At 41.9% G+C, this 26,651-nt stretch overlaps 1 protein-coding gene across 2 annotated transcripts in view; it reads left to right on the forward strand.

Moving 5' to 3' along the window:
- LOC131140628 (contactin-associated protein-like 4) overlaps positions 1 to 26,651 on the forward strand; it is a 106,347-nt gene that overhangs the window by 29,352 nt on the left and 50,344 nt on the right. For both annotated transcript variants that reach the window (XM_078794752.1, XM_058091233.2), the window contains exons 2-4: positions 12,646 to 12,756; positions 22,839 to 23,032; positions 26,091 to 26,238. In XM_078794752.1, the coding sequence (XP_078650878.1) occupies positions 12,646 to 12,756; positions 22,839 to 23,032; positions 26,091 to 26,238 (453 nt within the window). The remainder of the gene's footprint in view (positions 1 to 12,645; positions 12,757 to 22,838; positions 23,033 to 26,090; positions 26,239 to 26,651) is intronic.

Here is a 26,651-nt window from a genome sequence, read left to right on the forward strand (position 1 = left end):
CGCATTCGCTCATGGCGGCTGTTAGATGTTCCACGGTTTTTTGGCCTGATGTTCTTCTCCAAGCGTTCCACCATCGCCTTGTGCAACATATCAAAGCTCAGCAAAACATCTGAAGTGAGTATCGGGTTGAAGTCAGTGGAGGGTTTTCTGGAGATGCTGTCCCCCCCATGAGCCTCTCAAGCCTCTGCCGTTAATTACGTGTTAAAGCCCCGCTAATGAAACAAGGAGGCGAGCGCCCCCCGCCATGTCTTCACCTTCGGGGTATTTGTTAGAGTCGCGCAATGGCTCTGCATTTCAATTAATCAATTAACAAGTTGTCCACTGGCAGCTTTGGAACACACACACACACACACACAGGCTCCTGTTGAATTATGCAACAGTCTTAATCAGCTTGTTCCATCCACACACAGAGAATTCAAATGATGCGGAGGACCCCCCCGCCCCCCCATGCTAGATGTTAGCTGCTAGCGCTGTCGCTAAAGGTGACTCTCGCTAAAGCTTACCCTGATGCCTTCCAGTGTTTGTGTGTCAATAACCGTTCTTCCACACTAACAAAACACTTCATTAGATCCACCCAAGTACGGAATTTGCGTTTGGAAGATGGAGTCATAGCCCCCGCAAAAATCAGATCCAGCCAGTGTCACCCCCCCCCCCCCCAATATAATCACATCAATCCAATAAAATTTAAATGATAATCGTGTTGATTATTTTTATTCACATTATTTACCAAAAAACAGCATTTTTAACCACCTGGTAATGTAAAGACCCTCACCAAAAAGAGGTAAATACCTGTATTGTTAAGTTAGGTGATGATTTGTGACTGGAGGTGACAAGCTAGTTGTTGGATTGCCATTGTCCTGTGAGGTGAATCCGGAGGGTGTCAGGGATGTACCATGTAGAACAGGGGTCTCAAACACGCGGCCCGCGGGACACTAGTTTGCGGCCCCCGCCTTGATATGAAAGTTTAATGTTAGTGCGGCCCGCGCAAGTTTGATATGGATGCTGTATGGTATCATGTACCCAGAAAAAATTATTACGTTTGATTAATGTTCATGTTAAAGGTTAAATAACTGTTAATAGTTATCCTCCCTATCCGTGTGGAAGTGGTACGTTTTTGGCTATTTAAGTTTAAAGGAAATAACTTGAAGGCTACCGTTTAGGTCGCTAGCGCTCTGGTTTGCGAGTTAGCATGTGTCTCAAGACCCTGCAGTTGCGCAATATGTTGTAAATAAAAAGAGTATAAATGTGACTATAGTCGTGTTTTGTCATGTCTACAGGGCTCTAATAATGCTTTGTTCATTTTAATCTGAAAAAAATAATTTGTCTACCCACCAACTATATGTGGTTTCTTAAGTTTTTATTATTTGCCGTTTTATTGTTATTATTATATTTATTTATTACTGATTGATTGATTTTCTTTATTCTTGATTTGTTTATTTATTTTTCATCTTATTTTGTGCAGAAAAATAAAAATTAAGATATTTGAGAACTCCGTATTGCCAGTTTTTTGTTCGTTCCAGTCTTGAAATTTAGTTTGAATCAAAAACAAACTTTGCTTAGTCCAGTGCCGATTGCTGGCCTCCATTTTTAAAAGTGAAGAACGTCTGGATCTGCGTGTTACGTCATATCTGAGCATGCGCTGAAAGAACGCACCCGGGATCAATTTAAACAGGAAAAGATCAAATTCAATCTTGCTAATATTTTATAATTAAACTCAGGACATGTTTTATATAGATATATATTTTCTTTTTTAATAAAAGTGGACTTGTGAATGGCGTACAGAAGGGTTTAGATTCTGTTCCACAGATGGCGCTAATGCACACAAAAGCTGCTTGCCAACCGCCAATAAACAACAGAAGAAGAAAAACACCACGAAGTAGAACACACCCTGACAACTTTCCGTTTGAGCGGGTACAAGATACCTCAATCGGAATATTCCACCCCTGGGAATCTGATTATATTAAACCCAATGCAATTGGAATATTTGGCTCCATGTATGCGTGGCTGGGCGGCGTGGTTAGCGCGCAGACCTTACAGCTAGGAGACCAGGGTTCAATCCCACCCTCGGCCATCTCTGTGTGGAGTTTGCATGTTCTCCCCGTGCATGCGTGGGTTTTCTCCGGGTACTCCAGTTTCCTCCCACATTCCAAAAACATGCTAGGTTAATTGGCCACTCCAAATTGTCCATAGGTATGAATGTGAGTGTGAATGGTTGTTTGTCTATATTTTAGTGAAGGTATTTTTTTATATCACAGAAGCTAGATTTATCCAGGCATTTCTAAATTTTAGATGCAACGGATTCGGAAACCATTGCGATGACAAATGCTCCTTCAAGTGACAATAGGTACCACCGTTGGGGACCATGGGGAGCACCACCATTTGAACATTAATCAAGCTTTGAGGTTCAGGTTCAAGAATGAACAGGTGACCAAGGAGGCACAGGTCATGAGAGAGTGACAGGTGACCAGAGAGGAGGACGAGGAGTCACAGACGAGGAGAATTATAGTAGGCTGTGACAGAGGAGGTGCAGCAACTGAAGAGGGAGCGAGAGAAGAGGGTGACAGAGGACTGCTGCAGTCCTTTTAAAAAAGTAAATGATTCAATAAATAAATGAAGAGGCGAAGATTTGAACATTCCCATGATAGACCCAAAGTTACACCCTTGGGTACGCCTGCACAGTCTGACAGCCAATACAAGAATACAAGAATAGTGTCAAAAATGTCAACATTAATAATTAACTTAACAATGGAGTTGTCTGAGCTTTTTCTATTGATGGTTGCATAGTGAAAAATCTGAAATATTTTGCAACACAACGTAGATACACAAGAAGTATATACCCGAGGTGGTAGAAAGTCACTATTTTGCAAGTGTCAAGTAAGTCTCAGGCTGTGTTCGAAACCGCATACTAACTACTACATACTTCCATGCCGGTACTATCCACACTCCATACTGCATACCCAATCCATCAGACAGTATGCAAAGCGTTTACACTACAACGTACTACATGATAACCCACAATGCATTGCCGAAATCGACAGGCTGAAACTGATTTCACTTTCGCTCTAAACTCTTTAAATAAATCACTTTATTGAGATTTTTGAAAAAATCAGGCAAGAAAGTGTCCGTTTTGATCCCGAGTGTGCCATTTATTTGACCAAATGCTAACCGTTTACAGTTTCGTTCGGATGAATTTGGCAAAATTTAAGCTAGCCGAAGTGAATTTGGGGGTATCAAAGTAGTTCAGCGGAGAAAAAGCAGAGTTGATGGAGTATAGCGTCTCACAGAAAGTCAGATTAAAAAAAAAAAATCATGACAAAGATTCGGGTGTTAAAAAAAAATTTTTTTTCATACAAAAAAAACACAGTGATAAATCACTGCTTTTTACTTTGCGAGTCTCCAAAGATTTTGATTGACTGCCAGATTTGGAGGGAATTTGGGGGTATCAAAGTAGTTCAGAGGAGAAAAAGCAGAGTTGATGGAGTATAGCGTCTCACAGAAAGTCAGATAAAAAAAAAATCATTACAAAGATGCGTATTTTGCCCATTCGGGTGTTAAGAAAATATATAGGTATTTTTCTCACAACGCATAGTGATAAATCACTGCTTTTACTTTGAAAACAAGAAGCGAACCAACTCACAATATATCTTGCTTGACTCCGCTGTTTGGTCCATCCTGTTGCTCAGTGTTCAGCCAAGGTTTTTTTTTCGCAGTGACGTCACATTGCGTTGCATCCTGGGTAGCCCAGACTTTCTTCATTGTCATTGCACAATAACACAGCAGTGAAATTGCCAACAAAATGTCGTTGCCTGGCTCTCGCTTAATAATAAATAATAATAATAGTAATAATAATGTGGAGAATAAATAGATGACATCAAATATGAACAACAATGTACAGTGTAAACAGTAATTTGTACAAATAATTTAAACTATTTAGAATAAATAATAATAATTTAAAGTTTTGGTTGTGCGTGTGGGCAGGTAGGGGCTTATTTGGCATTGAGCAGTCTGATATATGTATATATGCCTCTGACTCGACAGTCAACAGCTTAAAGTTGAACTTCTACCTACTGAATTACAAAGGGGCTCATTGTATTGACTTGTGGACTCCTATAGAGCAGCTACGCACAATAACCCCCACACAAAAAAATATAGATCTTCCAGAATCTGTACCTATTCCATCTGTATTGCCTTGGCTTTCCAAAAAATTTGTTTTCATTTAATTCCACCCTCTTCCCGCCTTCCGGCACCCCCACTGCGCTGAGATTAGTCACACTCCTGACGAATTCCTGACTATTTCCGAGCCCCACTTCCTAATTTTGTTGCTATAGGTTGCTTTACTATCAAAAGAGCCATTTTACCCCCTTGCTCACTGAAGAAAAATAGACCGGAGCCGTAAAACATGATTTAAAAACATCTTATAAATCTATGTAAATAAAAATATCATATAAGCGATCAAAAGTTTTTATGTTTTTTCATTCGAACGAGTTTTAACAGCACAATACAATAAATAGAAGTGCAGTGTTCAAATGCGATGGATGCCAACTCGTAGGGTAACCATAGTATCATCTTGGTTAAACCTCAGTACCTGACGCCTGAAAAAATGTGCAGCGAATTGCGAGTCTCCAAAGATTTTGATTGACTGCCAGATTAGGAGGGAATTTGGGGGTATCAAAGTAGTTCAGAGGAGAAAAAAGCAGAGTTGATGGAGTATAGCGTCTCACAGAAAGTCACAAAAAAGATGCATATTTTCCCCATTCGGGTGTTAAAAAAATACTTGAGCATTGCGAAGAGAGTCACAACAAAGAGGCTTAAGAACCACATGCGGCTCTGGAGCCATGATTTGCTTAACCCTGCTATAGGAGTTGAAAATAAATGAATAAACCCTTTAGAGAGCCACTTGAAAAGTGTTTAGCAGCTACTGGTAGCTCATTGGCTACTGGCTCACCATGTATGAACTCAGAGTGGTAACGTAACGCTTGGTAACATTTATTGAGTGCATACAATCTTGACACAACATCGCTAGTATAAATTTGGTCATGAAACATGTTTTGCACGACTACCCGTGTTTGAAAAACTTTGGGTAAATCCACCAACTGTGGTGGAAAGGCTATTAGCAACCCCAGACATCGCTGAGCTTGTAATTTGCATGCATGCAGGTAAGACGCTATGCACACTCTATGCACACTAACACAAAATAAACACAGTTAGGACACTGATAAATTAAATTGTTACTTACAGCTTGCCCTTCTGACTCTTCAACATGACGAAGGGCTTCAGCGACAGTTTGGCGGCTAGTCCAGCTTGGTGGTATTTTTGTATCATTGCACAAAATCGAGTGCCCAAACAAATCACCCCATACGTTAGTGAATCACTGTTTGTGCATTGTGTATGAAGTATGAAGTACAACTGCTAAATAACCGGCCATCAATTTAATGAATTCTGTTTCACCAGGATATATGTATACAGTAAAGTCTCGTTATATCGATATCGGTTACAACAAATTACTACTTATTACGATACTATTTTCATTTCCCGGCAAATTTCTAGTCTTTTATGATATAATTAGTTCCGTTAGTACGATACCCGGTTATTATGATAATCCTGTTACTACGATGCCCTTTTCATCTCCCGCCAGCCAATTTGGTCTGCTTATATCGATACAAAAGCAGCTTAAATCAATCTTTGCTTAAGGATTTCAATACCAAAAAAGAACACGGCGAACGGCTGCTTCCAGTCAACTTTATTTTTCACACTTCCACCACCAGAGCGCAGCACACACACCGATTCCCGCACTTCCTGGTTCACAGGTCATGCTCAACCCGCCCCACATAGCTGGCCAAACACATGCCTGCAACAGAAGAACCAGCTGACATAGCATACACACCTATTCCAACGAAGACACAAGCGTACAAATACATGTATTTAATTGTGTTGTATTCAGATATCTTTTTATCGCTTGCAATAATCACTGTTTTTCATATGTACATGCTGGCGTTCGTTGGTTCTTCTGTTGCAGGCATGTGTTTGGCCAGCTATGTGGGGCGGGTTGAGCATGACCTGTGAACCAGGAAGTGCGGGAATTGGTGTGTGTGCTGTGCTCTGGTGGTGGAAGTGTGAAAAATAAAGTTGACTGGAAGCAGCCGTTCGCCGTGTTCTTTTTTGGTATTGAAATCCTTAAGCAAAGATTGATTTAAGCTGCTCGACATTGTTCTATACTATAGAACAATGTCGAGTGCATTATTGCCCACTGTTAATGCAGTTCGGCACAGGATCGGATATATGGATAGTCCGGTTATATCGGTATTTTTTCAGACTCCCGAGAATATCAATATAACGAGACTTTACTGTATATATATAGTATATATATATACATACACACATAACACCTCATTACTACACATGTCTGAAAAGGAGCAGGAAGAAGCAAAACTTATTAAATCCTACCCCTTCTCCACGCCATAGCAGTTACCAATTCAATAAGTGATTTTTTTCCACACATATAATCACAGAATCTTACATAAGACAAAACAACAAAAGAAGAGTGGGAACATCGGACACCCCAGCAAAACCCCAGGACATTGACAAAGCACACCACCAACCCCGCCAGCCAACCCACCTGGCCCCGACCCCCCTAGCCCCTGAATGCACCCATCTAGTGCCCAGCACCCCGCTGCCCTCCATTTTGGCTGGACCCACAAGTATGTGTGATCCCTGGGCGGGCCTACATTTGGATGGATTGTTTGTTCAGTCCTCTTCCTCGTGCCACCGACATGTCACTAGCATGTGGTCCAACGTGACACCCGATGTCCAACCATCACTGTACCTCATTATTGCGAGGCCACACGGAAAGCTCCCATAAGAAGCACCCACCAAGCCCGGGCGCCCCAAGCGCCATCTGCGGCTGTTGAGGCCCCAGCCCAGCCAGAGAGCAGCAAGCCGCACAAGTGTGCTGAAGCACCCTAGACCCAGACTCTAGGGTTGCGTTTGAGACCCCCGATTTACAGTATAGATAGGAAAACTTCACTTATCACAGTCTGGTCTGGAATCAACTAATTGTGCTAAACAAGGCATTACTGGGATCTTGTGTTATATTGTGTGTATAGGTATTTTTATGGGCGGCACGGCGGTCTAGTGGTTAGCGCGCAGACCTCACAGCTAGGAGACCAGGGTTCAATTCCACCCTCGGCCATCTCTGTGTGGAGTTTGCATGCATGGTACTCCGGTTTCCTCCCACATTCCAAAAACATGCTAGATTAATTGGCCACTCCAAATTGTCCATAGGTATGAATGTGAGTGTGAATGGTTGTTTGTCTATATGTGCCCTGTGATTGGCTGGCCACCAGTCCAGGGTGTACCCCGCCTCTCGCTCAAAGACAGCTGGGATAGGCTCCAGCACCCCCCTGCGACCCTCGTGAGGAAAAAGCGGTAGAAAATGAATGAATTTTTGTGTGCAGTGTCTATGTTCATTTATTTGCTTTGGGCCGCCACAAATACGGCGCTGCCGGTTTGGCCACGACCATGAGCACTTTATAACACAACTGATCTGCCAGAGAATAAGATGACGGCGTAGGGGGTATTGATGTTGCCAACTCAGCGACTTTGTTTCGATGACGAGCGACAAATCAAGAGAAGAAACTTTTGGCATTTGTAATTTAGCCTTCAGGATCAGTGCAGTCTTGATTAAAACCTGGTGTTTACGTTCCGTCGTGAAGACAAACGTTTACACGTTCGAGAAGTGCCATAGTAAGTGCAGGGAGAGGTTGTGTGCATGGCTAAGTTGTTTATTGATGTTTTCTGCCTGAGTGGGAGCCAAGTGGAACCACAACAACAGTCCAACGTGATGCGAATGTGCAAAAAAAAAAAAAATGTCAGTCCCTCGCTGAGAAGCAGCAAAGCACTGTGGTGCTTTTGGGTCTGAAAGAGCTCCAAAGTGCAGGACCTTGTGTTTGTTGCGCTGATGGATGGAGCTCATCTGTATTCAGTGTCCCCACCTCCCCATCACAGACCCTCCGGGCTCTTTGTTATTCAAAAACTCGTAAAAAAAAGAAGCGGACAATGAGCTGAGGGCCCTCGCTCTCTGAGCCGGGTGCAGCATGATCCCGCCTGGATGTGTCGGGGTGTTGGTGGGGGGGTTTAGAGGAGGGTTAATTGGTCCTCCAGAAGAAACGCTTTGTGGATTCATTTTTTTTATCTCTTTTGCTGCTGTCAGTCGCAGTGGATTGATGGAACTCTTAAGTTCTCATCCGCAACTTTTCCACAACTCCTCCATGACCTCCCCAAACATTGGAGCACATGAGCAGGAAAGTACTTAGAATTAAAATTAGAAACATGCAGACATGGGCGGCACGGCGGACGAGTGGTTAGCGCACAGATCTCACAGCTAGGAGACCAGGGTTCAATTCCACTCTCGGCCATCTCTGTGTGGAGTTTGCATGTTCTCCCCGTGCATGCGTGGGTTTTCTCCGGGTACTCCGGTTTCCTCCCACATTCCAAAAACATGCTAGGTTAATTGGCCACTCCAAATTGTCCAAAGGTATGAATGTGAGTGTGAATGGTTGTTTGTCTATATGTGCCTTGTGATTGGCTGGCCACCAGTCCAGGGTGTACCCCGCCTCTCGCCCGAAGACAGCTGGGATAGGCTCCAGCACCCCCGCGACCCTCGTGAGGAAAAGCGGCAGAATGATGAAACATGCAGACATCCTACATTACAAATTGGAAATAAGATAAGATAAGATAAGCGAAGATGAGATAAGATAAGATAAGATAAGATAAGCGAAGATGATATAAGATAAGATAAGATAAGATATGCCTTTATTCGTCCCTCAGTGGGGAAATTTGCATTGCACAGCAGCAAAGAGTACAGAATCAGTTAAGCAGTACAAAATACACAATATAGAAAAATAAACAATATAAACAACCCAAGTATTAGCAAAATCATCAGTTTTACCCAAAGTTATATACAAATACAGTATGCAGATAATATGAAACCAGATGAAATATATGACCAGTCTATACACTATGCCAGTGTTTTTCAACCTTTTTTGAGCCAAGGCACGTTTTTTACATTGTAAAAATCTTGTGGCACACCACTAACCAAAAATGTTCCAAAATGTCACCACGACCTCACACGTGCATCAATAAGTCTATGGGAGGAACAAGGTAGGTGTTACTCCACAGTAGCCACGTTTTTACATCACCACTTTTTCTCTTTCCCAATGACCTTTCGGGAAACAATGGTATCCATGGAAAGGAATATTCCAATCTCTTGTCTACATGCGCCGTGAAAATCAAACAGAATAGTCAATAGGGCATGCCCAGTAAAACGTAAACATCAACATCACGTGATACCGGCTTCCCCAAGTTGTTCTTTCACTTGTTGGAATAACTCCGTATTGCCAGTTTTTCGTCTGTCCAGTCTTGAAATTTAGTTTGAATCAAAAACAAACTTTACTTAGTCCAGTGCCGATTGCTGGCCTCCATTTTTAAAAGTGAAGAACGTCTGGATCTGCGTGTTACGTCATATCTGAGCATGCGCTGAAAGAACGCACCCGGGATCAATTTAAACAGGAAAAGATCAAATTTAATCTTGCTAATATTTTATAATTAAACTCAGGACATGTTTTATATAGATATATATTTTCTTTTTTAATAAAAGTGCACTTGTGAATGGCGTATAGAAGGGTTTAGATTCTGTTCCACAGATGGCGCTAATGCACACGAAAGCTGCTTGCCAACCGCCAATAAACAATAGAAGAAGAAAAACACCAGGAAGAAGAAGGCACCCTGACAACTTTCCGTTTGAGCGGGTACAAGATACCTCAATCGGATTGGGGAAAGGAATATTCCATCCCTGTTCAATTCTTTCCGTTTGAGCAAATAAACCAAAGTGAATTGGAATATTTGGGTCCATGTATACTATTGACATAATGGTTATTGACATAATATTTGCAAATGATGATTAATCAATGTTAATTATAAAAAGTGATATTGGATAATTCCTCACGGTACACCTGACGGTTTCTCAAGGTACAAGTTACAAGGTACAAGGTACAAGTTAATATGAGGCATTCTAGAAATACTTCACATAGAACTTAATATATTGCATTTAGAGCCTTAATATTGCATGTGGAGGTGTATCAGATATTGCACAGAGAATGTAGTCTGGAGTCACTATACTGAATATAAAAAACAAAGTATTACACAGATGTACATAGCGATGTATTTATAAATATAAGCGTTTACCTTGCCCAACCTCCAGGTGAACATAACCAACAAAAACATGGCTGACCACTAAGATAATCAACTGGTAGTTTGCTATTTTGACTATACAGCGATTGAATCCGTGATACTGAAATCACTGGAGTTCTCGTCCTAAATGTAGAACATTAATCCCAGAATACTTAAAGAGCACATTCCTGTTTGGCCTTTATAAAGACTAATTTATTCACAATGAACAACGCTCTTCATTTCTACATAGAATGATTAATTTCATTACAGACAACACAATTAAAGTCTCTGACCTTTACAAAACTGCTTTCCTTGGGACCGAATAATAATCTCTTTTCATGGTTATACATTGAAGTGTCATAATCATTTAGCCGTCTGGCCATTGTCAATTTCGGAAAAGTTAGTTTTTACATAGTCCTGCTAACAAACGGCTGCCTTGTAAAATACATCCAGGGTCAGCAACCTTTTGTATCAAGAGAGACATTTTGCCTCCTTTTCCAGGAAAACCGCAAAGCATTCCATAGCTTAGAATCTTGTAAAAGTTTTCATATTTAATATAATATTTAATTTAATATTTTTATTTTTATTTTTATTAAATGGGTGAGAGTAGGAACGTAGATCGACCGGTGACTTGGAAGTAGTGGCTGTTGGAGAAGAAATTCTCCGCAACCTAATTATGGCCTCCAAGACTACTTGTTTAAGTAAATGTCATCTCCCCGAGCGTATTCGTTAATCTCCACTTATGAGAAAGAATAAAACTCTCTCACTAGTAAAAGTTAATATCATGTATTGTAAAATTGGTCAGAATAAAATCACAAAAACAGGATCCTGAGTTTCTTTTCCAATGTCCGTCTGCAGCCTCCCGATGATAAAAAGGAAAGTCAGCCCCGATTCTTGCATCCCAGAGCTTTCTGTAGATCGGCTTTAATGGGGTGGACTTGGGGGTATGTGTGGGGGATGGACCAGGATCCCGTTCCCGGACCAGATACTTCCTCCTTCACTCCATTATCTTCATTGCCTCCTGAGTAAATAACCGTAAATACCTAAGACCTTCCTGGTCTTTTGGTTCTCCCACAATGATCTCTGCAAAGGTAACACAAAACACAATTAAGCACATTCCTCACCTTCTGGTAGCTAAAGTTTTCCCAGTTGGCTCTTTAACCAAAGTATTCCCATGAACTACTTGAAGTAAACATGTATCAGCTCAGTTATGGATTTAATAAAACAATATTATCCAACATGGCACAGACTAGAGAGCTCAGGTCAATAAAGGGAATCATGAGGAATTACGAAGAAACAATCTGGCCTCTTTCTGGTGTGGAGGAAGGGTCTATGAATGAGGCCATAAGCAAAGCTACTGGAACTCTAAACATAAGAAGGAAAGACGGGCAGAGACAAGAAAATATTACGATAAAAGCGCAACTTGTCTACTGTCAAACACTGGAATCTACTTTTTACCTGCACTGAAACTTCTCCGGCTGCACGGCGGTCGTGTGGTTAGCTCGCAGACCTCACAGCGAGGAGACCCGGGTTCAATTCCACCCTCGGCCATCTCTGCGTGGGTTTTCTCCGGGTACTCCGGTTTCCTCCCACATTCCAAAAACATGCTAGGTTAATTTGCGACTCCAAATTGTCCATAGGTATGAATGTGAGTGTGAATGGTTGTTTGTCTATATGTGCCCTGTGATTGGCTGGCCACCAGTCCAGGGTGTACCCCGCCTCTCGCCCGAAGACAGCTGGGATAAAAAATGAATGAATGCATGAAACTTCCCACAAAATCTGTTTTTGGTGGATGTGCTCATTTTAAAAAATCCCGTCTACCGAATGTTGGACATGGGCTAAATTGGAAATGTCAGGAAAAGTCAAGTTTTTTGAAGGTATACCAAGTCAGAAATATAAAGTGCCCGTAAAGTGGATAAGAAGTGCAGGAGTTTAATATTCCAGGAAGTAGCCAGGGGTCATGTTGACTGTCTGCACACCCCAGCAAGTATTTAACTTCATTTTTCTTTCTCAGAGTTGAGCTCCACTGCTCAGCCTCTCCGGAGACTCTTAAAGGCCAACAACTCTGCTACCTGCTCTTCTGCTTCCTCTGAAGTGTTGCCTCAGTGGAACGGCAAATACATCCTCCTGGGGGAGTGGGAGGGGTGGGCCCCCCCTCAAATGCACTGTCACAGCAGTCAGGCTGGTTGTGGTCCACAGAGATAAAGACAACAATCCGCATATATACTATCTATCTCGGGCATTTATCCTGAAAGGCCCCAGGCATACCTTTAGGGACCTTGCTTTGCGCAGTGGGAACAGAAAGGAACCATTCCTAAAATGTTCCCACAAAAGTGGAAGCATCCAATTGACCAATAATTTTTGTTGTACAGTATACGTATATTAACACATGTACTGTGTATTGTTTTCTGTCCTCAGATGTTTGTGACAATGCATTGGTGTCACATCTGCCTCCGTCAGCCTTCTACAGCTCATCTCAGCTATCCAGCAGTCATGCTCCGGTCTTCGCCAAACTCAACAGGAGAGATGGTGAGTGCGTTGTTCATGTTGGCTGACTTGGAAAAGTTGCTGTGCTGCTTTGTATAGAAACAGATGGTAGATGGTAATGGTAATGGTAATGTAATGGTAATGGTTTTATTTCATTTGAACATGCATCAAATTACAATTGAGTGCATCCCATAATCAGTTCCCAGTTCCACATGTCCAAAAGGAGTAGGAAGAAGCAAAGCTTATTAAATCCTACCCCTCCATCTGGTACTTTTACAATCACTAACTGTTACATTTGTTCACTTCCTGCTTTCCATAATACAGTTTAAGGTTGTTTACCTCGTACCAAAGTATGAGGTGATATGAGCATCCAATGCCATAATGTGTACCATAGTAAGTGTCAATATAGTGATATATATAGCACATCATGACTGGTTCAAGACTCTTCATCCTTGTATTTAGCAAACATCAACTGCTTGTATTGTTTCTTGAATTGGCTCATCGTTGTGCATTGTTTGATTTCCTTACTCAATCCATTCCATAGTTTGATTCCACATACTGAAATGCTATGGCTAGCATAACGTAGTCCTAGCATAGAAGTGTTTCAAATGTACTTCTTCCCTGAGATCATATTTCTCCTCTCTTGTAGAGAAGTATTGGATGACATTTTTAGCTAATTGCTTATTTTTAGCCTTATGCATTATTTTAGCTGTTTGAAGATGAACTATATCAGCAAGTTGAAGTATTTGTCATTTTAGAAATAAGGAGTTAGTATGTTCTCTGTAGGCGGCATTATGAATTATCCTTACTGACCTTTTTTGCAGTGCATCTAGCGAGTGAAGATTGCTTTTAATGCATTGTATTTTAATGCATCGTTGACTCTGTTTTTACCCAACTCTATTTTTATTCCTTTTTTTCTCCACTGTAAAGCGTCTTTGAGTACTCTGAAAAGCGCTATACAAATAGTAATAGTAATAGTAATAGACAGTAATGTCATGAAATAGTCTGGCCACTAGGCTACATACTACATATGTACATATTTATATTTCTTTTTGACTAACAAATGTAATCGTTACTGTCCAAGGTTTGACAAAAAACTAAATGTACAAAAACTGAGGCAACTTTTTCCATAGGTAATGCTATGGAATAGGATTAATTAACTATTTAACTAATGAACTATTTACTAACTATTTAACAAATTACTTTAATTAACTATTAATATAGGTAAATCCAATGAATCCATTCCAGCCGCCTAAAAATGTCAACAAAAATCAATTTCGCAAATAATTCTAGTTTTATATGCAGAAACAATGTAAAAAAAATGTAAATGACAAATGGATGGACTTTATTGTTTATGCAGACTTCCCGCCAAGATGTTAGTGTGTTCTCTGTAGGCGGCATTATGAATTATCCTTACTGACCAATATGGTTCCAGTATTATAGTTCCACTTATGATGGCACTATTGATAACACATTTAGGCTGAAACTACTGTTTTGGAATGAATATGATTGATATACAACCAAATGTGCTCATTTTTGAACACATACTTGACTTTTGGTGTTGCCCAGGGTTCTCTTCTAGACCCATTTTTATTTCAGCACTTTGATGGTTAAATATGATTGAACATCTCGTGTAAATCAATATTTTTTTGAAGAGATTGTTGGGTGACATCGAGGGTATTATAAGTAAAAAATGCAAAAGACTGCGAGCAAATCGAGCTAGCGCCAAAGGTTGCTTTGCATTCGCAGGCTTAAGAATTACCACCTGGCTCCAACGACAACTTTAGTCCCTCATCAGCTCTTGCAAAGCCAAAGAGCAGCCGAGCACATTAATAACCTCCTCAAGGGCAACTTCTCAACGCTAAATAGACAGATATTTTTACAAGAGTCTTTTTATGTGCTGCGGGAGGCCACAAACACAAGCGTCAGATCAATGTTAACGTCGCTAGGCAGCCGCTGGATGACTTTGCCGGCACATTTGCTCCATAAGGGGACACCGGGGTTGACATTTGTTTGTTTAGCGTTTCGCAATTTGACAAAATCAATGTCCCTCTGGTACCAACGCTTCCTCTTCATTTCCTCTTTATCATTCCTGAAAGTCTGCAGTAGACCTGACCTGGTTAGTGTGCCAAGCCAAGGCGGAAACTAAGTTAGATTCCGATGTTGTGGATCCCCAGGCTGCCTTTTTATTGATGCTAATTGTCAAGTTGTCAAAAGAATACAACATCATCACCGCTTCCCTGCTGTTTTGTGGTTAGATTATGGGGCTGTTGTGTGTCACCTCTCCTCGACACACACACATATATTATCGCCATCGTGAGTGCTTACTGAGAGAATCAATCAATAAATAAATCAAGTCCTCCAATTCACTTCATCTGCTGCGCTTGTTCTCAGAGGAGTAGCCTCACCTCTCGCTTCATCTGGCCCTCGAAATGAACATAGACTATGTGAGTGACCCAGGTGATTTCTCAACAGCTGTAATCACTTTCCACATCCCGCCGCACGCCAAATGTGGCCCGCAGGACACTAGTTTGAGGCCCCCGCCTTGATATGAAAGTTTAATGTTAGTGCGGCCCGCGCAAGTTTGATATGGATGCTGTATGGTATCATGTACCCAGAAAAAATTATTACGTTTGATTAATGTTCATGTTAAAGGTTAAATAACTGTTAATAGTTATCCTCCCTATCCGTGTGGAAGTGGTAAGTTTTTGGCTATTTAAGTTTAAAGGAAATAACTTGGAGGCTACCGTTTAGGTCGCTAGCTCTCTAGTTTGCGAGTTAGCATGTGTCTCAAGACCCTGCAGTTGCGCAATATGTTGTAAATAAAAAGAGTATAAATGTGACTATAGTCGTGTTTTGTCATGTCTACAGGGCTCTAATAATGCTTTGTTCATTTTAATCTGAAAAAAATTATTTGTCTACCCACCAACTATATGTGGTTTCTTAGGTTTTTATTATTATTATTATTATTATATTTATTTATTACTGATTGATTGATTTTCTTTATTCTTGATTTATTTATTTTTCATCTTATTTTGTGCAGAAAAATAAAAATTATATAATGATTTTTGAGAACAGTGGAATGTTTTATCAAAGCTTTTATTGTTGAAAATTGGAACCAAAGCACTGAAAAAAGTTTGTATATTTTTCTGTTTTTAATAAATGTGGTTTTTTTTTGGAAAACCTAATGCGGCCCAGTCTCACCCAGACCCTAGCTCCAGTGGCCCCCAGGTAAATTGAGTTTGAGACCCCTGCTCAAGGGTGTCCTTGTCCAAATGGAACCAAATCAAAGGTTGCCCAAAATTGAAACATGTTGCCCTTCCGTCTTGCCGGTGGCAATAATGTATGTTACAAAGGGGGTACAAACTGGCACAGCAAGGTTTATTTGCACCACACCACCAACCGCCGGTTTTAGAACACCACAAGCACAATAATGAATGTGCTAGGTGCTAGCATAGTAGCTGTTAGCATGTTTGCAGTTAAGCTAATTTACTAATGTCTAAAGGTAAATAGACACATGGCATGATGTGGGGACTCTATGGGACTGGCTTAACACTTTTGGGACTTGAGGCTGTCTTGCTAGGTGCTAGCATGGTAACCATTAACACACCGGGCCTGAGGTTCACAACACAGGTTGCAAGCCCATCAAAATTTCCGCGGGAATTTTCTAGTTTATATATATGTAAATATAGAGAGTCATTACAGTTATCCCTCGTTTATTGCTGTGAATGGTAATAAGTAAATTTTCACCAAGTCAGATTCCTTCTTTATAAACTGAATAATGTTGTAGTTATGGCATACAAAACCTGTTATAATTTTCATAGTTTGTATTACTGTCATAAATTTTTAACCATTATTAGAGCCCTCTAAACATGAAATAAAACCCCTATAATCACCTTTACGTTTGTATTACTAAATATAGTCGATGTAATCAAAGAAAATCAGCCATTCAAGACATTAATAAGACTCTTGCTCATTTGTGTAGCAATAAATGTCTTCCCGACATGTTGAAAGGCAAGCACACACATGGCATGATGTGGGGACACTATGGGACTGCCTTAACACTTTTGGGACTTGAGGCTGTCCTGTTAGGTGCTAGCATGATGACAGTTAGCATGTTAGCATTTTAGCTAATTTACTAATGTCTAAAGGCAAATAGACACATGGCATGATGTGGGGACGCTATGGGACTGCCACAACCTTTTCAGTACTTGAGGCTGTCTTGCTAGGTGCTAGCATGGTAGCCGTTAGCATGTTAGCATTTAAACTAATTTACTAATGTCTAAAGGAAAATAGACACATGGCATGATGTGGGGACACTATGCGACTGGCTTCACACTAAGGCTGTTTTGCTAGGTGCTAGCATGGTAGCCATTTGCACACCGGGCCCGAGGTTCACAGTACAGGTTGCAAGCCCATCAAAATTTCCATGGGAATTTTCTAGTTTATATATATGTAAATATAGAGAGTCATTACAGTTATCCCTCATTTATTGCTGTTAATTGTAATAAGTACATTTTCACTAAGTAGGATTCCTTCTTTATAACCTGAATAATGTTGTAGTTATGGCATACAAAACCTGTTTATGATCATATATTTTTTAAACCATTATTAGAGCCATGTAAACATGAAATAACACCCCTATAATCACCTTTACGTTTGTAATACTAAATATAGTCGATGTAATCAAAGAAAATCAGCCATTCAAGACATTAATAAGACTCTTGCTCATTTGTGTAGCAATAAATGTCTTCCCGACATGTTGAAAGGCAAGTACACACATGGCATGATGTGGGGACACTATGGGACTGCCTTAACACTTTTGGGACTTGAGGCTGTCCTGCTAGGTGCTAGCATGATGACAGTTAGCATGTTAGCATTTTAGCTAATTTACTAATGTCTAAAGGCAAATAGACACATGGCATGATGTTGGGACACTATGGGACTGCCACAACATTCTCAGTCCTTGAGGCTGTCTTGCTAGGTGCTAGCATGGTAGCCGTTAGCATGTTAGCATTTAAACTAATTTACTAATGTCTAAAGGCAAATAGACACATGGCATGATGTGGGGACACTATGGGACTGCCTTAACACTTCTGGGACTTGAGGCTGTCTTGCTTGGTGCTAGCATGGTGGCCATTAGCACACCGGGCTATTTTCTAGTTTATATATAAATATAGAGAGTCATTACAGTTATCCCTTGTTTATTGCTGTTAATTGTAATAAGTAAATTTTCACCAAGTGGGATCTCTTCTTTATAAATTGAATAATGTTGTAGTTATGGCATACAAAACCTGTTTATGATCATACATTTTTAACCATTATTAGAGCCCTTTAAACATGAAATAACACCCCTATGATCACCTTTATGTTTGTATTACTAAATATAGTAGATGTAATCAAAGAAAATCTGCCATTCAAGACATTAATAAAAAGGCTAATTTGTGTAGCAATAAATGTCTTCCCGACATGTTGACAGGAAGTGATGTCAGGACTTCAGATTTTTTTTTTCAGCGATCAGTCTGGTGCTTTTCTCGCCGAACAATTCAATTCACATCTGGTGACCAATGTCGAAAATTATATAAAATGCTGGCACTCGCAACTTTCTATGGCCCCATGGCTGGTTATTTAGCAGTTATGCTGAATAAAAAATGTCAGCCAAAGGACAGTGAGTGTTGTTTTTTTTTTGGCACATGATTTTGCGGAACAATACAGTACATGGCAAAGGGACTAGTTTGTTCCATGCACTATTGTTCAAACAATTTTGACGAAAACCTGGATCCAAAACCTGACGTTTGACAGTATTATTATCTTTGTAAAGACGGAATACTGAACGGAATTCTCTTGTCATTTCCTCCATTAGCAGCATTTGAACATCATAGAAGCTCTTACAGTTTCAAAGAAACATCTTTCTCCCTCCAGCGTGGCTCTTCCTCTCCATGTCGTCCGGTTTTTGAATTAGCATGGTTTAATTGCTCGTCTGCATTCCGCTGTAATCATTAGCAGACGTCGCACTCCAGCTCGTAGCGACATGCCAAATGTTAATGGCGCTCTTTATGTCTGAGCGCTTCCTTCGCTCAGGATCGCTGACAATCCTCAATGACAGCGCCGCAATTATGCCAGACTTCAGAAAAAAAATATTGTGCTGCAGTAATCACTTTTTTTTGTACGCGATTTTAAAAGTGTAGTTAAACTTTAATTACAAGCTGCTACACGGGTCTGAGCGCGGCCCTGCCACCTCATCGACAGACGTGTGGTGCGTTCATGTTGTTTCCGCAGGGCCTTGCTCGGCGCTTCGCTTCCAGCTCATTAAGCTCATCATCTGTCTTGTGACCAGCCGCCGCATCTCCACATCTTCATAAACGTCTAAATTACACCTGACTCGACTTTGGCGACCTCTTGGCGTTTCCTTTCACTCGTCACGTTCCGTCCTAGTGGAGCCGCCAGCTGGAATATCGCTGCATTATTAATCACCTCGTTATGGCGTGCGTCCATCTGCTCCTTCCCGTCCTCCATCCTTGACTTGCTCCGGTGTCCTCGTTACCTGTTACCAGCGCCGCGCTCCAGTAGCCCGAGACCGACAAATTGAGTCTGTGTCAGGTATCGGCGAGCCGACAGGTGAAGCACGGCGTGCGGAAAGTGGGAATAATCCTTTTGAGCCTTGCGAGGCGAAGGAGAAGTGGCTGACATCGCGACATGATGTTCTTCACTGACTTCCGAGTTCCTGGACCTCTTTGATGGAAAGTGACAGTTGAGCCATCAGCCCCGACAGCGTAGACGCGCGTGTTTCCACGGAATACGCCGTTCTCCCGTCTTGATCAGGAAAGGTCAAAGTGGTTTAGTCCACTGCTTATTAGCGTTGCCCTTTTATCGCTTCAAAGGTCACACTTGCCATGTTTGCGCCGCTTGTTTCTGACTGCTAATTAATGGAGAGACCTAAGCAAACAGACATTTCTAATTTGACAGAAAGCGTCTGCTGTGTTACCTGAGCATATCATGATTGATTTGTCCATTAAAGGGGAACCAAACAAACTACCAAGAACGTGCCGAGGTCGTCGGCCACATGAAGTGGAACAAAAATTAAATGATCTTGTGTAGGATAGCAGGCAAAGGCAAAAAACACACGGAAGGAATTGAATAGTTTTGGACCTTTAAACAAAAAGGTGTCCAAATGTTTTCCACCCAGAGCCGCAGACTAAAAAAACTAAAGGATACGCCGATCCCTTCCACCGATCAGCATCCAGAACTAACATGTCTGCCGTGTGGGACTTCCTGTTTTTGGGAGAGTGATATATATTTTTACCCGAAAAATCTCACTGGGGTGGCAAGCACTTGGCAGGGTGTGGTGGACTTTGATCATCTGTCCGACAGCGGCTATAAAGCCCCGGTCCCAACCCCAGCTGGGCTGTCCAATGAGCGCTCCAAGCTTCCATGGACGAGTAAACGTGAAAGGTGCGTGGTGCACACTGGTTTCAGCAGTGGTGCCAAGCTGACGGACCAGTGCCGGCATTTTGTCTCCTCCCCGGGCACAGATGAGGGAGTCGGCTGCATCTGCAGTTCAGAAGGAGGCGGATGCGGCTGGAGGGGCGCAGCAGAGGCGGGCAAACCTGCTTTTCATTCAGGGTTTCATATAGAAGACTAGAAATGAATGCATTATGAAATGGAAAACAAGTTGTGGACACCAGCGGTTCGTTCGTTCGTTCGTTCGTTCGTTCGTTCGTTCGTTTGTTCATTCATTCATTCATTCATTCATTCATTTATTCATTTATTCATTCATTCATTCATTCATTCACAAACAAGTTGTGGACACCAGCATTTCGTTCGTTCGTTCCTTCCTTCCTTCCTTCCTTCCTTCCTTCCTTCCTTCTTTCCTTCTTTCCTTCCCTCCTTCCTTCCTTCCTTCCTTCCTTCATTCATTCATTCATTCATTCATTCACAAACAAGTTGTGGACACCAGCATTTTGTTCGTTCGTTTATTCATTCATTCATTCACAAACAAGTTGTGGACACCAGCATTTCGTTTGTTCGTTCATTCATTCATTCATTCATTCATTCACAAACAAGTTGTGGACACCAGCATTTTGTTCCTTCCTTCCTTCCTCCCCTCCCTCCCTCCCTCCCTCCCTCCTTCCTTCCTTCCTTCCTTCCTTCATTCATTCATTCATTCATTCATTCATTCACAAACAAGTTGTGGACACCAGCCTTTCGTTCGTTCATTCGTTCATTCACTCACTCACTCACTCATTCATTTTCTACTGCTTATCCTCATGAGGGTCGCAAGAGGCGGGGGTACACCCTGGACTGGTGGCCAGCCAATCGCAGTGCACATATAGACAAACAACCATTCACACTCACATTCATACCTATGGACAATTTGGAGTGGCCAATTAACCTAGCATGTTTTTGGAATGTGGGAGGAAACCGGAGTACCCGGAGAAAACCCACGCATGCACGGGGAGAACATGCAAACTCCACACAGAGATGGCCGAGGGTGGAATCGAACTTGGGTCTCCAAGCAGTGTGGTCTGCGCGCTAACCACTCGGCCACATTTTGTTCATGTTCTGGTAAAAAAAGAAAAGCATACTAGCTTTTTTTGGCTTGAAATAAGCTATGAAAATGAATGTTGCAACATTTATTGATATATGAGTAGCTCTCAAGTCAAGTCAAGTCTAGTCTAGTCTAGTTTGAAGGCTCTGTCAAAAAAAAAGTATTACCACAAATATGCTGTCTTGTTATTGTACAGCCAGGCAGTTCCCAAACAACACATCCACACATTGGATAAAGTTTGTTCTAAAGCAGGGGTCTCAAACTCAATTTACTTGGGGGCCACTGGAGCTAGGGTCCGGGCGAGACTGGGCCGCATCAGCCCCCCCCCCCCCAAAAAAAAAACGCATTTGTTAAAAACAGAAAAATATACAAACTTTTTTAGTACTTTGGTTTCCGATTTTCTACAATAAAAGCTCTGATAAAACATTCCACTGTTCTCAAATATCTTAATTTTTATTTTTCTGCACAAAATAAGATGAAAAATAAATAAACAAATCAAGAATAAAGAAAATCAATCAGTAATAAATAAATATAATAATAATAAAACGGCAAATAATAAAAACTTAAGAAACCACATATATTTGGTGGGTAGACAAATTATTTTTTTCAGATTAAAATGAACAAAGCATTATTAGAGCCCTGTAGACATGACAAAACACGACTATAGTCACATTTATACTCTTTTTATTTACAACATATTGCGCAACTGCAGGGTCGCAAACTAGAGAGCTAGCGACCTAAACGGTAGCCTCCAAGTTATTTCCTTTAAACTTAAATAGCCAAAATTTACCACTTCCACACGGATAGGGAGGATAACTATTAACAGTTATTTAACCTTTAACATGAACATTAATCAAACGTAATAATTTTTTCTGGGTACATGATACCATACAGCATCCATATCAAACTTGCACGGCCCGCACTAACATTAAACTTTCATATCAAGGCGGGGGCCTCAAACTAGTGTCCTGCGGGCCACATTTGGCCCACGGGCCACATGTTTGAGACCCCTGTTCTAAAGACTGTAAAATGTTCAAATGTACCATACAGTGATGGTCGTGGAAGTATTTTTGGAAATGCCTGATTTAAAGGATATTCGTGATGGAAAACACAATCCGGTGTTTGCCTATAATCCGGGCAGCGGTGCTGATTGCCGATGCTTTAAATCCTGACGTCAACATCTCTTCCATTTGGACAAAGCAAGCAAGAAAATGAGGCTGTCAGCGGTAGAACGTCGCTGCTATGCAAAGATGATGAATGAGAATTAAAAGCCGTAGCGGTGGCAGCCTTTTTCAACTGTGTGATTGTTCAGAACCCGGCAGTATTTGTCCTCTTTCTTCTTTTGACATATGAAGACAAATGGAAATGTGATGTTCTGCATTCCAAAAGTTTCTTTTCACACACACTGATGTACGTTTAACACAAAAAAAAACCTCCTACAGCGTTATGGAATGAAGCCAACCATCTGGTCTTGCGGGAAAAACAACAACAGTGATCAGTCTTTGCTACAGGAAGGCTTTCATTTCTATTCCTTTTATGCATCTTTTTATGAAATACTTTTCATGTCATCTTCCAGGAGCAGGAGGTTGGTCCCCGCTCATCTCAGACTCCTATCAGTGGTTGGAGGTGGATCTTGGACAGAGGACCAGGATCACGGCTGTGGCCACGCAGGGGCGCTACGGCAGCTCTGATTGGCTGACGTCCTATCTGCTCATGTTCAGCGACACAGGACACAATTGGAAACAGTACCGGCTGGAGGACAGCATCGGGGTGAGTCCACGGTTAACGGGGTGTCCATACTTTTTCCGCTAAGAAAAAAAAAAAAAAAGTGATATCCTTCACCCATGCTAAAAACAAAAATGGCGCCTGGTAGAATGGCCCCCTGTGTAGAAACACTGCAGTAGAATCACAACAAAGCATTAAATAACAAGTTAAAAGTCAAAAATCCACTTACCGTAATAAACTAGCACCAATTAAGATTATTAACAGCTCATTTCCTCCACCGCCACGGCCCTATTTGCATGATGGCGAGCAGCGGCGGCCTGCAGGGATGGGTCCATCCTGTGGAGATAATCGCATTCATCACAAGCTTTTGACTCCTCATTAATAATGCATACAGAGTGGAGGACCTGCAGCTGCTCCTGACGTGGTCAACCTGTTGCCAATACACGTTTTTAAGCTGCTGCCGCTGCTGCTGCTGGCCCCTAGCACCCCTCCCCCCCGACGCCACTTATAGCTGCCCGAGGACATGCCTACGTGGATCGGAGCATAGCTGGAGCTTCCAATGAAAAAGTCTGTCATGTTTCCTGACTAAAATCAGGACAGATGCGGAAGTGAAGAGCTGAGGAGAAGGCTAACGTGATGCTAGTCATTGCATGGACAATAGTATTGGGACACGTGGCCAAATGTGGCCCGCAGGACACTAGTTTGAGGCCCCCGCCTTGATATGAAAGTTTAATGTTAGTGCGGCTCGCGCAGGTTTGATATGGATGCTGTATGGTATCAGGTACCCAGAAAAAAATATTACGTTTGATTAATGTTCATGTTAAAGGTTAAATAACTGTTAATAGTTATCCTCCCTATCCGTGTGGAAGTGGTAAGTTTTTGGCTTTTTAAGTTTAAAGGAAATAACTTGGAGGCTACCGTTTAGGTCGCTAGCTCTCTAGTTTGCGAGTTAGCATGTGTCTCAAGACCCTGCAGTTGCGCAATATGTTGTAAATAAAAAAAAGTATAAATGTGACTATAGTTGTGTTTTGTCATGTCTACAGGGCTCTAATAATGCTTTGTTCATTTTAATCTGAAAAAAATAATTTGTCTACCCACCAACTATATGTGGTTTCTTAAGTTTTTATTATTTGCCGTTTTATTATTATTATTATATTTATTTATGACTGATTGATTGATTTCCTCTATTCTTGATTTGTTTATTTATTTTTCATCTTATGAGACAGACTCAGATATTTCACATGTTTATTTTGATGATAATAACTGAAAATTCAGGCTGCACAGTGGACAAGTGGTTAGCGCTCAAGCCTCACAGCTAGGATTAATCAAACGTAACGGCCTTAACGGCCTCAACGATCAAAGGATCTCAATTCCACCCTCGGCCATCTCTGTGTGGAGTTTGCATGTTCTCCCCGTGCATGCGTGGGTTTTTCTCCGGGTACTCCGGTTTCCTCCCACATTCCAAAAACATGCTAGGTTAATTGGCCACTCCAAATTGTCCATAGGTATGAATGTGAGTGTGAATGGTTGTTTGTCTATATGTGCCCTGTGATTGGCTGGCCACCAGTCCAGGGTGTACCCCGCCTCTCGCCTGAAGACAGCTGAGATAGGCTCCAATACCCCCGTGACCCTCGTGAGGATAAGCGGTAGAAAATGAATGAATGAACTGAAAATTCATGAAAATGTAGGTAACTGTGAACATTTGAATCATACTCATGACCAATAAAGAAGGGAAAAGTACAGCACTTATACTTATACTTATACTTATACTTATACTTATACTTATACTTATACTTATACTTATACTTATACTTATACTTATACTTATACTTATACTTATACTTATACTTAGTATACTTATACTTATAGTCGGGGCTCCTTTTGTCTGAATTACTGCAGCAATACAGTTTGGCATGGAGTCTATCAGTCTATCAGCCCTCCTCAGGTTGCTTTTATGGTGGCCTTCAGCTATTCTGCATTGTTGGATCTGGCGTATCGAATGTTCCTCTTGACAATACCACATAGGTTGGCAATGGGGATGAGGTCTGGTGGGTTTGTTAGCCAATTAAGAACGGCTTTTTCCTGATTTCCTGATGTTTTGTTCCGCATACTGATTTTGGCTTGAGCACTTTGTATTATATGAATACCAATTATGCTTACTAGTGGAGATTTGAAGCCGGGGCGTTTGCTCCGAAGTCCACAACGCTAACCACTATATCACTGTGGCTCATAGTACAGGGATTCATTCATTCATTCATTCATTACTGCTTATCCTCACGAGGGTCGCGGGGGTGCTGGAGCCTATCCCAGCTGTCTTTGGGCAAGAAGCGGGGTACACCCTGGACTGGTGGCCAGCCAATCACAGGGCACATATAGACAAACAACCATTCACACTCACATTCATACCTATGGACAATTAATCTAGCATGTTTTTGGAATGTGGGAGGAAACCGGAGTACCCGGAGAAAACCCACAAATGCACGGGGAGAACATGCAAACTCCACAAAGAGATGGCCGAGGGTGAGATTGAACTCGGGTCTCCTAGCTGTGAGGTCTAACCACTAGACCGCCGTGCAGCCCCCATTTCATCATTCATTCATTCATTCATTCATTTTCTACCGCTTGTCCTCACGAGAGTCGCGGGCGTGCTGGAGCCTATCCCAGCTGTCTTCGTGGGCGAGAGGCGGGGTACACCCTGGACTGGTGGCCGGCCAATCACAGGGCACATATAGACAAACAACCATTCACACTCACATTCATACCTATGGACAATTTGGAGTGGCCAATTAACCTAGCATGTTTTTGGAATGTGGGAGGAAACCGGAGTACCCGGAGAAAACCCACGCATGCACGGGGAGAACATGCAAACTCCACACAGAGATGGCCGAGGGTGGGATTTACCGGGATAGGATGGTCCTTAAATAAGGTACTGGTAGTCCTGTTGGAAAATGCAATCTGCATGTCCATATAGTTGGTCAGTTGGTCATCAGTGGGATGCATGAAGTGCTCTGAAGCTTTCTGGTCCACTGACCTTGGAGCTCAGACCAACGTCAATGGATGCTTTGAGCATTGGGAACAGACTTTCTCACAGCCCGGCCTTCAGTCTCTTACAGGCAACAGCAACGCAGACAGCGTGGTTCAGTACAAACTGCAGAAGTCAACCATCGCTCGCTTCCTCCGCCTCCTTCCGCTGGGATGGAACCCCAGAGGACGCATTGGACTCCGGCTCGAGACCTACGGGTGTCCTTACAGTGAGTGGTGCCTGTCTATAAATGTTAACTTATAAATATCTTGCCTTCATTGGTTTGAAACCAACCCATTACGCCAGTTTTTAAGTGGCTACATTGGCTCCCCGTCCGCTTTTAACGGCCTTAATGGCACATTCTTATTTATCTGATCTGCTTTTACCATATCAACCCCCGCGGACCCTGCGGTCCCTTGGCCTTTTAACAATACCAAAACCCAGAAAAAAAACCCACGGTGAGGCAGCATTTAGCCACTATGGCCCCCACCTGTGGAACAGCCTGCCGGAGAGCCTCAGGACTGCAGAGACTTTTGATATTTTTTAAAAAGATTTTAGACACATGTACGATCGATAGGGGAGGGGTTGCCACCCGGAGGGGTCGGCGCAAGGGACGGGGGTTTTCCGCTTCCCGTTGTGGTT

Source organism: Doryrhamphus excisus, linkage group LG11, assembly GCF_037039965.1.
Source record: "Doryrhamphus excisus strain RoL-2023G ecotype Guam linkage group LG11, RoL_Dexc_Guam_v1.1, whole genome shotgun sequence".
Classification (NCBI taxonomy): Eukaryota; Metazoa; Chordata; class Actinopteri; order Syngnathiformes; family Syngnathidae; genus Doryrhamphus; species Doryrhamphus excisus.